This window comes from Pan troglodytes, chromosome 16, assembly GCF_028858775.2.
Source record: "Pan troglodytes isolate AG18354 chromosome 16, NHGRI_mPanTro3-v2.0_pri, whole genome shotgun sequence".
NCBI lineage: Eukaryota > Metazoa > Chordata > Mammalia > Primates > Hominidae > Pan > Pan troglodytes.
In genome coordinates, this window is record NC_072414.2 from 41,607,073 (window position 1) to 41,621,810 (window position 14,738).

Here is a 14,738-nt window from a genome sequence, read left to right on the forward strand (position 1 = left end):
TAAATAAATGAGATAAGTAAGCATAACTGTTGGATATTCTTTAAGGTGTAAATACATAAGACAAAAATCTTAACAATAACAAAAGTATATAGAAATGTCTGTATAGGGCTAGAATTTTTTTAATGTGAAAAAGAGAATAGAATGTTGACAAGAGGGAAGACTACAACATAGAGACTACTCAAAGGACATAAGTATTTATATACACACTTTCCTCATTGAAACATATTTCTGAAATTTCTAGTCTTAAAGTTTATTCTAAGCCTTCTAAATCTCCATAACTGATATTTTAAAATGATGTAATGGCACATAAAATAAGATGCTTTACTCACCCAATTTTGAAACTTTAAGAATTCTTCAATGCTCTTTGGAGGTTCTTGCATTTTCTAATAAAGTAATATCAACATTGTTCATTGGCATAAACTCACTAGACTGTTCATAATATTTACAAATAATTTACTTAAATAAAATGATACTCTATCATTTTCAGAGCGGTAAGATACCATAAAATGCTCACTTTATACCATCCCTCCACTTTGAAAAGGGACACACATAAATGTTTAAGTTCTTTGCCTCCAAACCAAATTTTGTAATAGGCTTCCCTCTTATACACTAGCCCTAGAGAAAAACTCCACATGAATCTTGCTTTAGGTCCTCATTTCAGATTCCTAAAAGAGTTCCAAGATATTTTGGGCTATCATGGATAGCCTCTATAATAAATCCAGAGCCAAAAATATAATATGTTCTTGCTGATAAAGTATTTTAAAAAGTTAACTAGTTACATAGTTAAAATAAATTTAAATGTTTGGATATTTCAGTCTAATAGATAAAAATCACATTTTTTAGTAGTTTCTTTGTGATTTCAAAATGTATTCAACATTACACAAACTAATTTTAATCCAGACCACAACTTTCTCCTTTTCGCCTTAGAGACTTTGCCTACATTCTTCCTTCTGTCCAGAAGTCTCCCTTTCCCAAACCCTCTTTCAATCCTTTCTTGGCCTATTTAACTCTTACTTCAAATAACAAATTAAAAGTCACTTTGTCCATCAAGCTTTTCTTATCCCCCAAAGTTTTCTCCGTGGTAACATACAGCAGATTATCTCTATGAGGACAGAAACTATGGTGCAATCATGGCTGAATTTTCTTTTTTTTTTTTTTAATTTGGTATGTTTATTTTGTAGCCGGCCAATTCCTTGGAAAGGCTATTTTTTTTATTATACTTTAAGTTTTAGCGTACATGTGCACAACGTGCAGGTTTTTTACATATGTATACATGTGCCATGTTGGTGTGCTGCACCCATTAACTCGTCATTTAACATTAGGTATATCTCCTAATGCTATCCCTCCCACCTGTCCCCACCCCACAACAGGCCCCAGTGTGTGATGTTCCCCTTCCTGTGTACATGTGTTCTCATTGTTCAATTCCCATCTATGAGTGAGAACATGCGGTGTTTGTTTTTTGTCCTTGCGATAGTTTGCTGAGAATGATGGTTTCCAGCTTCATCCATGTCCCTACAAAGGACATGAACTCATCATTTTTTATGGCTGCATAGTATTCCATGGTGTATATGTGAATCATGGCTGAATTTTCTAAATTTCACACAGTGGCTGGTTCATAGTCAATGCATAATAAGTACTCGCAGTGTGCATAAATTAAAGCATAAATGAGTAGATGAATGTCAGAAATATATAGGTACTTGAAAAATAATAAAAATACTTCTAGAGAATGAAAATCCAGTGAGAAGGCAAAAGTAAGAGGAATTCAGAAGTCTAATATCCTAATATCCATGATGATATCACTGAAAAGATTGTACTACATTTTTATTTATTAAAACACATATTTCATATCAATATATAAAGTGGTCAAGATTACAGAATCACAAGTTCATGTTTTAGAAAAAAATGCTAAAAAATAATTACATATTTGAATTGGGGGATATTTCATTCATCTAAATATATGATGAATATAAGAAAATATATAACTGATAATACAAGAAGAAGATAAAGAGTGTATGTGACAACCATTATAGAAAATGAGTATTTAGTGAGAGTCAAAAAATTAAACAATTGAACTCATGGAGATAGAGATAGAATGATGGTTGCCAGAGGCCGAGAAGGGTAGTGGGAAGTGAGGGGAAAGTGGGTATAGTCAATGGGTACAAAAATATAGGTTAGGGTCAAGCACAGTGGCTCATGCCTATAATACCAGCACACTTTGGGAGGCCAAGACAGGAGCACTGCTTGAGCCCAGAGTTTGAGACCAGGTTGGGCAACACAGCAAGAGCCAATCTCCATAAAAAATTTTAAAAAAAGGTAAAACAAAACAAAACAAAACAGAGTGGCCAGGCATGGTGGCTCACGCCTGTAATCCCAGCACTTTGGGAGGCCAAGGCAGGTGGATTGCTTGAGGTCAACAGTATGAGAGACCAGCCTGGCCAACATGGTAAAACCCCAGTCTCTTATAAAAATACAAAAAAACTAGCCAGGTGTCCCAGCTACTCGAGAGGCTGAGGTGAGAGAATCGCTTGAACCCCAGAGGCGGAGGTTGTGGTGAGCCAAGATTGTGCCACTACACTCCAGCCTGGGTGACAGAGCGAGACTCTCTCTAAAAAACAAACGGACAAATAAAAACAGCTGGAGAGAATGAATAAGATCTAATATTTGATAGCACAACTGGCTAACTATAGTCAACAATAATTTACTGCACATTTTAAAATAAATAAAAGAGTATAATTGGAATGTCTACAACATAAATAAGTGATAAATGCTTGAAATGATGGATACCCCACTTACTCTGATATAATTATTATATATTGTATGTATCAAAAATTATCTCATGTATGCCATAAATATATATATACTTATGATGTACCCTTAAAAATTAAAAATAAAAATTTAAAAAAGGAAAGCAAATGTTTAGACAGAAGCAAAGATGCATAGAGATGTGAAGAACATGTTATGGGAAACAGGGAACTCTAGAGCTAGTCAAAATGAAAAGAATGAGAGATATGAGAGATGGTGCATGCAAAAGGCTTACAGACAGAAAAATACTCATGATATAATATCTTTAGCTTCATGGGTATAGCAATTTGGCTAGAAGGAACTCACAATACATTTACAAATATACAGAATCAAACTTAATGAAAACAATTTAAGCACTGACTTTTTTTTCTTGTAATGGCTGTCAAACCACTCCAAGTACAAAGCACCAAAAATAATATGCACATTTAAATTAAAGGGAATTAGAAAAGTGAAGAAAGTGAAACTTGCATAGTGAAGTTCTAACTTATTTCAAAAATTCCATGTTTCTTTTGGGGTAAAATTAAAATAAGGTAAGGTATAAATTAAACAGATTTCTACTTTTGGTAGGATGTAGAAGGATATAAAACACCTACACTTCCATGATAATAATAAGACAAACTTGGACAAAAAAAAAATCATATTTTTCTATGGGGTTAGTGAAAAGTGGTGAATGCCAGGAGGCAGGACCAGTTAAATAACTTGTAAACATTCAGAGTTCCTTGTTCAAAATTATTGAGTTTGAAGATAATAACATCAGAGCATTAAACCAAATGCATGTACTTCTCAGCATAAGGCCCTGTGCAACTGCAGAAGTTGTAAACCCATGAAGCTAAAAACAAGCCTAATTGTCCCATAGAACTAATGTTTATGGTTTCTTTAAATAAATATAGAAATTAATCCTTCTAGTCTTAAAACTTGAGAAAGTTACATTGGTCTTATCTGAGTTCCTTTCCCAGAAAACTAACCATCAGGCCTCCCAGATAGTGTCAAGGAACTAAAACATACCAAACCACTATATCTTGACAATTAGCCTCTAGACTCCTCACCATCACCCATCATGATTGCCTAACTGACCACCTGTTTCTTGTTAACCAACTCCTCCTTCTTACCACCACTCCCTAATTTCTGTTTTCCCACACATGGTTACATTTCTTCCTTGCTATATAAAACCCTAATTTTAGTCAGTCAGGGAGATGGATTTGAGACTGATCTCCCATCTCCTCGGCTGCAGCACCCTATTAAAGCTTTCTTCCTTGGCAATACTCATCTCAGTGATTGGCCATCTGTGCAGCGAGCATTAAGACCTAGACCAAACCCTTCGTGTTTCAGTGACAAAGCCAGCTCTACCTGGGAGCCCTGATTACCTGAAATTCCAAGAGAAATATAACCTTTGTAAGTGAACATAAAGCTGTGGAAGCTTCCTTACCCTGGGGCCAGCTCTGCTGCTCCTCCTTTGACATGTTCGTTGGCCTGCCATGGTACAGTAACTTTGCAGAAATGAAGAGAAATCAGCTGGGTCTTAGGCTTCAATGTGAGTTGGGCGACCAAACTGGGGTATGAAAGACACCCAAATGCAAAAATAAATGACTCAGCCAAACAATCCCTTTCCCCTCACCCACAAACCTCACTTCTGACTTTTACCAAGTCAGATAGTTTGGCTCTGTATCTCCACTCAAATCTCATATTGAACTGTTGGAATCCCCAGTGTTGGCGAGGTGGGGCCTGGTGGGAGGTGATTGGATCATGGGGGTGGTTTCTAATGATTTTGCAACATCCCCCTAGCGCTGTTTTGTGATAGACTTCTCATGAGATCTGGTTGTTTAAAAGTGTGTAGCACCTCCCCCTTCACCCTTTTCCTCCTGCTCCATTCATGTAGGATGCATCTGCTTCCCCTTCACCTTCTGCCATGATTGTAAATTTCCTGAGGCCTCTCCAGCCATGCTTCCTGTACAGCCTGTGGAACTGTGAGTCAATTAAACTTCTTTTCTTTAAAATTACCCAGTCTCTGGTAGTTCTTTATAGCAATGTGAGAACGGACTAATGCACCAAGAAAGCAGCAGGGGAGGAGGGGCTGGAAAATATATTCTGCTCATGAAGCTGGAGGTTCTACTACATCACATGACAAACGACATGCATATAACAAGAAATGGACAAGGGAAGGCTAATAATATAAGCTATTATAATGTTTATAAGAAAGATTGGCCTGAATTTTTCTATCTTATAATGTGAAGATTTGGAATTAAGGCTATTATGGTCTCAAAAAAAATGAGTTGGGAAATGCCTCTATTTTTTTCTATTATCTGAAAGAATTTAAAATCTGAAAGATCAGTACTATTTCTTCCTTTCTTCCTTAAATGTTTGGTGGACACTGCTAGTTATGTTCCCTGAACCCGCACCTGAAATTATGGGGGAGTTTTAAATTAAGGATACTGTTATGGACCTAATCATGCCCCCACCCCAAATTCATATGTTCAAGCCCTAACACTTATAACAAGATGTGACTTTATTTGCAGATGGAGCCTTTGAGGAGACAATTAAGGTTAAAAGAGACTAAAAGAGTAGGGCTCTAATATGATTGGTGTCATTATAAGAACAGACACCAGAGAGCTTGCTTGCTTATACTCTCTCTCCATATACACACAGATATTTTATCTGTGAAAATATCTAGAACTGTGAAATAATAAACTTTGTGTTGTTTTAAGCCACTTTGCTTGTTGGCTGTTTGTTACAGCAGCAATAAGAAACTAGTATGAGGAGAAAGAGTGATTTTTTTTTTTAGCATTTTGCAGATGTGAAAAATGCCACACACTTAACTGATTCTCTGTCTATATAAGAGAAGAGGCTTTGTAAGGACAAGGTGAGAAGGCAGTGGTCTACAAGCCAGGAAGAGAGGCCTCACTAGAAACTCACACTGATGGCACCTTGGTCTTGGACTTCTGGCCTTTAAAACTGTGAGAAAATAAACTACTGTTGTTTAAGTCATCTACTCTGTGGTATTCTATTACAGCATCCTAGGTAGACTAATACAGATATAAGCTATCAAAATTAATATAGGATCATTCAGCTATTCGATTACTTCTTAATTTTGGTAAATTATCTTTCAAGAAAAATTGAAATGTCAAGTATTTTGATATAAATATTTATTCTTAATATCCTCTTATTATCTTTACAATCTGTAGTGTCTGTGGTGATGTTTCATTTTTCATTTCTGAAATTTGTACTTTTCTTTATCTTGGTCAGTCTATCTAAAGGCTTATCAATTTTATTAATCTTTGCAAAGAACCAGTTTTGGCCTTGTTGCTTTTCTTTAGTGCACATTTGTTTTTAATTTCATTGATTTATTCTTATCTTTATTGGTCCCTTTTCTTCTTTAAATGTTTGAGAAACTTCCAATGATAAACCTTGCTCTACTATGAAGCTGAATGCTTGACAATTCCTGTTCAGACACCATGAGGCTTTCTATCACCATTTTAATCCTTGTATTTCAAAATGGATAGAAAGCTAAAGATTATTATTTATGGACTAATTGTGAAATAAAAAATATTTTTTAAAAATGGAAATCCAAACAAGTGACTAAAAATAAAATCTAGGCATATACAGACAATGTGGGGAACAGAAGGAAACTTCAAAAAAGTCTTTAAGACTCATAGAGAGCTATAATAAGATAATGCATCCCTGAAGCCAAAACTGCATGTTATAAATGAATACAGAATAAGAAAAAATGCAAAGTACAAATATGATATAAATTATTCAACAACAGTCTAGTGAAAAATAGCTGAAGAAATCTTCTAGAAACTAGAACAAAAATGTTAAAGTAAACAAGAATCAGAGGATAAAAAAACAATAATTTAGAGGATTATGCCAGAAAATGACTTTCAATCTGTAAATTTAAATATAAACAGAGCATCAATTAAATGTGGCATTTTTCAGATTTGCAAGATACTAAAAAAAAAATTCATCTCATATTAGTTTCTTATTGCTGCTGTAACAAACAGCTAACAAAGTGGCTTAAAAAATCACAAAGTTTATTATTTCACAGGTCTAGAGGTCAGGAATCTGAAATGGGTCTGCAGGGCTATGCTCCTTTCATGTTGTGTGTGTGTGTGTGTGTGTGTGACAGAGTTTCACTCTTGTCGCCCAGCATAGTAAATTTACTTGTGTAACAAAAAAACACAAAATATCAATGGCTTAATACACATAATTTTTTCTCCCAGAAGATCTTTTTGTGAGAAAAGGGGCTTCTAGCAGTCACCTGCTATCCTTTGCTCAGAGCTCCTCCCTCTATCTTCAAAGCCAGCAGTGTAGAGTCTTCTCCCCTCTCTTGACATCTTGTCTTCCTCTCATAAGAACTCTTTGATTATGTCCAGCCACCCAGACAATCCAGGGTAATTTAGCCCATCTCCTTAATCACATATGCAGTTCCTTTTGCCATATAAAATATCAACAGGTTCTGGAGATAAGGATATAGACATCTTTGGGGGCCATTATTCTATCTACTACACTCCTATTTACCTTTTTCCAAGAAGGTATTAGAGAATGTAGTTCATTTTTAAAAAGGGATTAAACAAAGAAAAAGGAAACAAGAGATCTAACACACAGGAGAGCAGTATTATGTTGGAGAAACCAGCAATCCTAAATAAACTAAAGGTTGTAACGCTGTAGGAAGAGTATCTGTAAGGAAAAAAAATCTACTGGATTAACTGATGTATTTCACTGTGATGCTTTAGCAGTTTGCCAGTGTTTGAGAACAGATAAATAATACATTAAAAATGGCAGTTAAGAGAAAGGAAAGTAAAAAGTTGTATTAAAAGTTAATGCGATCTTAGTATACTATGTGCCTTGGGGTTGAATGACATTTACCTAGACAGTAGTGATAACACTAAATGTTGATTTAGCCAAAGCCTATGATATCACTATTGACAGGTGAAGGGACAAGAAGAGTGTATGAGGTAGAGAGGGAATGTTCACACACTTGGAGGTGGTGGTGTTACAAAAGACCTTTATCACTGCCTTCCATAGGAGAAAGTCAGTGGGTAATGTCTGAAATTGGAAAATCAAGAAACTGCAATGTAAGTATATTTAGACATGGGGGTAACAGATGAAATATTTAAAAGACTTGAATTTTCCTTTGGTGAGAAGAATTGAGAATAGAGTAGAAGGGTTGGGTACTACAGGGTTTTCTTTAACCTAGAATGTGGCAAACTGTTAGTGCTCACCAATATGTGTGTGTTTCTCTACATTTCTCAGGATCCCCGGCAGTTGAAGTAGGGGCCTTGGGACTAAATTCTGGCCAACAGAATGTGGCCAAATTGATACATGTCATTTTTAGAGTTAACCTTGGGTAATTTGCCATACTTTCTTTCTTGTCAAACAAGCTAGTCCTAGAAGGCAGCAGAACCATTAAAAATTAAAACATCTGGCCTTGAATTTAACATTTCGTCTGACTAGAAATAGCCACAATGGATCTTTTGTGAGGAAAAAAAAAAGTGTATTAAACCACCGATATTTTGGGGTTTTCTGTTACAGAAGTAAACTCGCTATGCTGGTTTTAAAACATGGACAAGAATTCTTTGCCAATCCTTTGAGAAGAGGGATCTATGTCTCCTTTCCTAAAATGGAACAGGACTTTGACACATTTGTAAGCAAAAGAAAGTGAGGGAAGTAGCACCGCGTTACTTTTTGAGGCAAGGTCAGAAAAGGTCAGGCAATTTTTGCCTTGTTCATTGCAACACTCCCTTTGGAGCTCTGAGTTTAAGCTAAGAAGTCTGACTACCTTGCTGCCATACTGTGAGGAAGCCCCGGCCATATAGTTACAGAAGCTCTGCTAGCATGCCCACTCTAGTCTTTCTAATTGAGTTACCAAAGAAAAGCTGATGACTGTGCCCTATTGACAACACCACCTGTGAACATAATAAAATGGTTGTTTTAAGCCACCATATTTTGGAGTAATTTATTACATACGATAGCAACCCAATGCTCAATCTAACAAGTAGTATTATTTGCTTTTTAATCTGTGCAATTTAACTACTTTGATAAAATTTAGAGTTAAACTAAAAAGGAAAATGGTTGTGAATTCTTCTTGGCTTATAGACTTTGCTATTCTACTTTCCCTACCCAGAAAATTCACCTTTCTCCCTAAATCACTGGCTTTCAAACTTTTTAGGGTTTGAAATACAGTAAGAAATACATTTTACAAACAAGCCCTAGTGCACACATACACGCATATATACAATTAAAAGCTCCATAAAGCAGTACTTTACTAAGTAACACTAAACTTACTTACATGCGCTGATATTTCCAATCTATATTGTTTCTTTTTTTTTTTTTAAGTTTAAAAAGATTTCCTTGCTTACAAATGGGTCAAGACCTCCACTATTGGGTCCCACACAATCCCCTTTCCAGTTGAAAAACACTGTCCTAAACCTAAATCATTCTTCAAGGCCTTACCCAAGTCCGAAAAAGAAGCCTTTATTGACCACTCCATTCTCAGCTTTCTTGAAATTCCTGTAATTTATTAAATTCCATTTTTTATCTCAGTAGTAAGAATATTGCATTTTCTGTACTTGAATTTAACATGCTTTACTTGATATCGTGAGCACTTCTAGGGCATTGTAATGTCCTTTATCTACCACTTGATAAATTCAGAGTAGTCAATAAAACATCGCTCAACATTTGACCATTGTGTTTTAAAATCTTAGTTGTTAGAGTGCACTTCCGTTTGGGCATTGTTTGGGGAGAGGCACGGACAAATGTTCTAATAACTTATCCACATATTATACTTCAAAGTGGAAAAACACAAAGTACTCTTAACTCTATATGCGTGTTTTTATGCAAACTAAATCATAAAGATACAAATGATTTTTCTAATAGGTTTCATCACCACACAGCACACGAAATAATGATATTGATATAGCCACGAAAGAGTAATGTAGCCAAGTTCTCACAACCAAAATATCTTTGAGGTGGGCAAAATGCAAACTTTTCTCTGGGATCAACATTTCTTCACAACTCACTGCAACTACGCCTTGACAGTATGTTTCGAGAACCGCTTCCCAATTTTGTTGTCCCAGCAAGAATCGGGAGGAAACTGGGTGAAAGGCTGCGAGGCTTGAGGCGGGTCCCGGACGAACGCGGCCCTGCCCCTCGCCGGAGCCTCTCGGGAGAAGTGCGACACCGCCGCTGAGTGAGAGGCTGAGGCGGAACTTCCCGTCTAACCCCGCCCCGCTGTCGTCCCAGCCTGTTGCTTAAGCCGCGCGGTGTGCGGTGTGCGCGGCCCCTGCCTTAGCAACGACGCTAGTAACTGCCTGGCTCCTCCCTCTGGTGTCTCCCGGAAAGCGCTCCGTCTGGTCCGTGCGCGATCACGGCCCGGCGCGTGGCTCGGGCTCGGGCGGAGCTGGAGACGTGTGGAGCTGTTCGAGGACTCGCGGGTGTGCAGGTCTGAGTACCACTCCGATCCCTGGTGGAGGTCCCCGCGCCTCTCTGGAGACCAGTGGTCTGGCCCCAGAGGTGCGGCCGCGGGAAGTGGACATTCTTTGTCAGGACCCTAGCGGAGGTCGCGCTGGGTGTCGCCTGTGAGGGGGATCCTCGGTTCCTGCGCGGTCTCTTGCTTTTTTTAGGATCTTGCGGGCCCTTTGGGAAAAAGGTTTCCAAATTTTTCCTCAAAAAAAAAAAAAATTATTTTTCCTACCAATGATTTTCGGTGTATTCCGCCCCAACGAAAAGTATGTCCTGGCAAAGTCAGTTCCCTAGGAACCCCATACTTTATTTTATTTTATTTTTAGTATTTGGAGTGGTTTGTGGGGGTTTGGTTATCACGGAAGGGGAAGCGTAGTACAGACGTAGAATTAGTGATGCCATGCAGTGTATTTAAAATATTGAGGTTGTGGTTACATAATAAGCAAAAGAGCCTGTTTCTTACGTCTAAATTATTTATTGGGAATGTAGGACAAATAAGGAAGTATATTAACATTTTCAGTCGCCAGGCCCACAAAGTTGGATGGTAAAATCAATACTTTAGATCGCAGCATGTAAGGACTAACCCAGTGCACCATGAAAACGAAGGCAAGACAGTTTGTTACCATATGGCGGGTGGTGTGGGAGAGGCCATTGATCCTATATGAAAAAGGGTACTACTCCCTTGGATTATGAAAAATGAATGTTGGACCTGTAAGTCCTATGTGACCAAGTTCTTAAAAACACTCTAAAGAAAATTGGAAGTGGTTTTTTTCTAATACTGAATTGGTCCACAATATAGGACAGGGGAGTCTGTATAGTGTTCCATTGGGAGGTGAGTCAGCTTACAATAATGGAAGAGGTAGAAGCTTTTTGTTATTATTTTGGAGAAAAAAAAAATTGCCAGCCTGCCACTTGTGCTAGGCTGCAGACGGCCCATAAAGGTAGTTTATCAGATACTTCAGTAGCGAGATGCTTACTGGATGTGTTTTGCAGAATGGTTTTGATTTAGTTAACAAGTGTTTGTTGAGTTCCTGCTGTTGCATAAGAATCAGGAATAGGTGAGATCAGGGAAGGAATCTGCTCTTACAGAGTTGAATGCTGGAGGGGATAGATTCACTAAAGTACCTCCACAATAAATGCATTTTTCCATGTCAAATATGTGGAACTAATAATAAGTACTCAAAGAGGTTTAAGACATTGCTGTGGCCCATCTATGAGTTAATAAGGAACTGAATTAGAATCCTGACTTTGAGAGTGAAGATAGAGGATTATATACAAGGTAGATGCAACTTGGTGAGTATAATTAATTTGGGGTGGAAATTGGGTAGAAAGAGGAATAAAAAATTAATGTATTTTTAGCCTTAAGTTCCAGAATGATGGACGCACCATCAAGGTGTTAAAATTGTTAGTTCCTTAGGAACAGTCTTTATGTTTTCTAAGTCTTTTTAGCCCCCATGACTCAAATTGTACTTCCTTGCACATATTTGATGTTAACAAGTATGTTTTAAAAATTTTAAATAACCCCATTTGCAATAAAATCATTTGCAATGATTTTCTCACAGTCGAGGCAGGCTGTTGGCTCGGTTAGGACAGATGCCCTGATCATGTAGTTTCAGAGACCACTGGAGGGAGCTGCCCATGATTTACAATTGCTGGCCTCTTCTACGTGGCCACCTCAGCCATAAGTGAGAGTATATAGGTGAACTAAGAGGTGGAGCCATAAACATTTCTCTTTTACTGTCTTACAGGTATTTGTGGTGGTTGATTTTTGTAGAGGAAGGTTATTTATATAAGGCTTCACTAATATCCATTTAGTTATGTGGATAGCAGGTCCATGAACTGCAAAGTGATATTTCTGAGGTATCTCTAGGAGGAATGCACTTTCAGTGCCCTAGGATAACTCCAAAAACTCACCAGTAGTTTTCTGTTAAATGTCAGGCAACCACAGTAACTTTCATGACATCCACAGGAACTGCATTTTTCAGTCCCACTATGCCTGGGCCTTTGAGTGGTACATGCATTCCCACTAAATAGCTACTCCATTACCCAAGGAAATGAAGTCAGGTTGAGCTACTCCAATCAAATTTCATTTTTTAGGATGAATCCCATCATCTGAATAACTCAGGACTATTAAAGCCTCAAAATGTTTCTCTGTAAGAACCTCAGGCAACACCAGGACAAACCCAAAGAGAGTTTGGGTGAAACTTAGCTTCGTATGTGCAGCAAAGAGACGCCAACAGAGCATTTGCAACTCTCATTTCTGGGGACTATTAGGATCTCTTCCCAAGCTTTTTTTTTTTCTCTGTTTTAGAGATGGGATCTCACTTTGTTGTCCAGACTGTTCTCAAACTCTTGTGCTCAAGTAATCCTCCCACCTTAACCTCCCAAATGCTAGTATTATAGGCATGAGCCACCATGCCCGGCCCTTCCCAAGCTTGGAACTTCCTTACCTGGGTCGTAGATGGACTCTAGGAGATCTCCAAACCTCCTGAAATTGTGTGCAAAATATTGTATCTGTATATGCATTTTCTAGGGATGAGGTTTAATATTTTCATGTGATTCCTAAAAGAATCTGAGGCTCAAGAAAAGAGGGCATCTTAATATCCTGCACTTTCAGTCATTGAGGGCATGATCACAAAGATCAAAGCCATTTTTAGGCAGGTGAGTTGGAGTGGCAGTCAGAAGTAGGTAAGATTTTCTATTTGTGAGGCAGGAACAAGGGATTGGACCATTGTTCTTAAATACTGCTTTCTTACCCAAAATGCAAATCTGTGCCTAATCAGTACACAGCAAAAATATTTACTGTATTTTGTTTTTCCCCTTGGGTACATTTGGCAAGTACCTTTTTCTACTATAACCGGCGTTTTTGTATCTCTTTATTTGTGTCTCAAACTCACTGGGACTTACAATCTTAAAAAAAAAAAAAAGAAAAAGAAAAATTCATTTGATGAGTAATTAAATTAGTGCCACTAACTTCTTCTCAGCAAATTATGTTGTATTTTATGTTTCTCTGGACTTTTTGTTCACTTTCTGTTTGGGAGACCACAAAATGTTTCCTGCTGGAGTCACAGCATTTCTCTTGTCGCTGTTTCTACTTAAAGTGCCTGGAGCTTCGTAGTTAAACCACAATGCCAGAAGGCTTTATAATAAGAGAATTATTTTACAGCTGTGGAATGCATATCAAATCAATAGGGCACCAGTGTTGTTTCTCCCTTGAAAGATATCTTCCTTACAGGGTATGCAGATAGCAATTTTGGCAGCCATCACCCTTCTTTGAAGAAAATATTAAGTGGGAAAGTTATTTTACCATTTTTCTCTAGTACTAAAGAATCTGAATGATGTATGTTTTTAAAAAACAAATTCTTAGAGTAAGTGGACATTAATGTTACTCTGTAAATTTTAAAAATTTATAGGATAATATATTTTACCTTATGGGATATTTTACAAATTGTAATGAGTAGTAGATGCCTCTTATTTTTTATTGGATATGAAGTTTTATATGTATATGCACACATGTACACAGACACACTCACACATATGTAGTGTGTGTTTTAAGTTGGAGAGGGTTATATCTTTTAGAACATAACCAACTAAATTTTGCCAATTCCACTAGAATCTTCTATTTTTCATTAATGTCAATTCAAAGTCAGAGCCAACAGGGTTGAATATATCCCTGTCTGATATTAACGTGAAACCATTGCATTCCTAATATCTGGAAAACAAAACTGCCATCTCTGGAACAAAAAAGGGTTCTTGAAAAATGGATTCTCAGTACCTGAACTTTATATTTGAAATAACTTTCAGTTTATTGCTTTTAATCTTATGTTTTAAAGTGTGCCAATTTGGTGGTTTAAAACATGTTTAATAAGTACTAAAACAGCACACAATTGTGACTTAAATTGAGTAATTTTCTTTGTAGACTGAGTAAAATGTTTTCTGTTTTTATTTTTCCTTCTCTTGATACTTTTTTTTTACAGTGCACCTATGATATGTGTTTTAGAAATAGCCGTTAAACTTTGGTTTGAATGAAGAATGTCTCTCAATCCACCTATATTTCTCAAACGAAGTGAAGAAAATAGTTCAAAATTTGTGGAAACAAAACAGTCACAAACTACTTCCATAGCTTCAGAAGATCCCCTTCAAAACTTATGTTTAGCATCTCAAGAAGTTCTTCAAAAAGCTCAGCAAAGTGGGAGATCAAAATGTCTCAGATGTGGTGGTTCCAGAATGTTCTACTGCTATACATGTTATGTTCCAGTTGAAAATGTACCTATTGAACAGATTCCACTTGTGAAGGTTAGTAAGAAATTTAATTGTTTGAAAGTATGAAAATAGATTTTTTAAAAACATCTCATGTATACCTACTCTAATTGATAAACTTAATAAATAATGTTATTATTGTTAGAAACAAGTGCTTGTTGCTGCAAAGAAAAACTAGCACTTAGACAGAAAATTTCTCAGCAGGGCACATTTACTTCTGC

At 37.0% G+C, this 14,738-nt stretch overlaps 2 protein-coding genes across 12 annotated transcripts in view; one reads left to right on the forward strand and one right to left on the reverse strand.

The window, feature by feature from the left end:
* Positions 1-10,100, reverse strand: part of FAM227B (family with sequence similarity 227 member B) — a 297,097-nt gene extending 286,997 nt beyond the window's left edge. For 2 of the 6 annotated variants that reach the window (XM_063794131.1, XM_063794130.1), the window contains exons 1-3: positions 9,816-10,100; positions 4,229-4,351; positions 330-383 (exon numbers count right to left, since the gene is read on the reverse strand). In XM_063794131.1, coding sequence (XP_063650201.1) covers positions 330-383; positions 4,229-4,279 — 105 coding nt within the window. In that variant the 5' untranslated portion in view covers positions 4,280-4,351; positions 9,816-10,100. Of the gene's footprint in view, positions 1-329; positions 384-4,228; positions 4,352-7,054; positions 7,253-9,815 lie in introns of those variants that run through there. The other 4 variants (XM_063794132.1, XM_016928182.4, XM_063794134.1 and 1 more) reach the window with 3 other exon arrangements.
* The window catches only part of DTWD1 (DTW domain containing 1), a 28,060-nt gene continuing 23,353 nt past the window's right edge, over positions 10,032-14,738 (forward strand). For 2 of the 6 annotated variants that reach the window (XM_016928197.4, XM_054666930.2), the window contains exons 1-2: positions 10,163-11,550; positions 14,235-14,553. In XM_016928197.4, coding sequence (XP_016783686.2) covers positions 14,290-14,553 — 264 coding nt within the window. In that variant the 5' untranslated portion in view covers positions 10,163-11,550; positions 14,235-14,289. Of the gene's footprint in view, positions 11,551-14,234; positions 14,554-14,738 lie in introns of all 6 variants that reach the window. The other 4 variants (XM_001167630.5, XM_054666929.2, XM_024349201.3 and 1 more) reach the window with 4 other exon arrangements.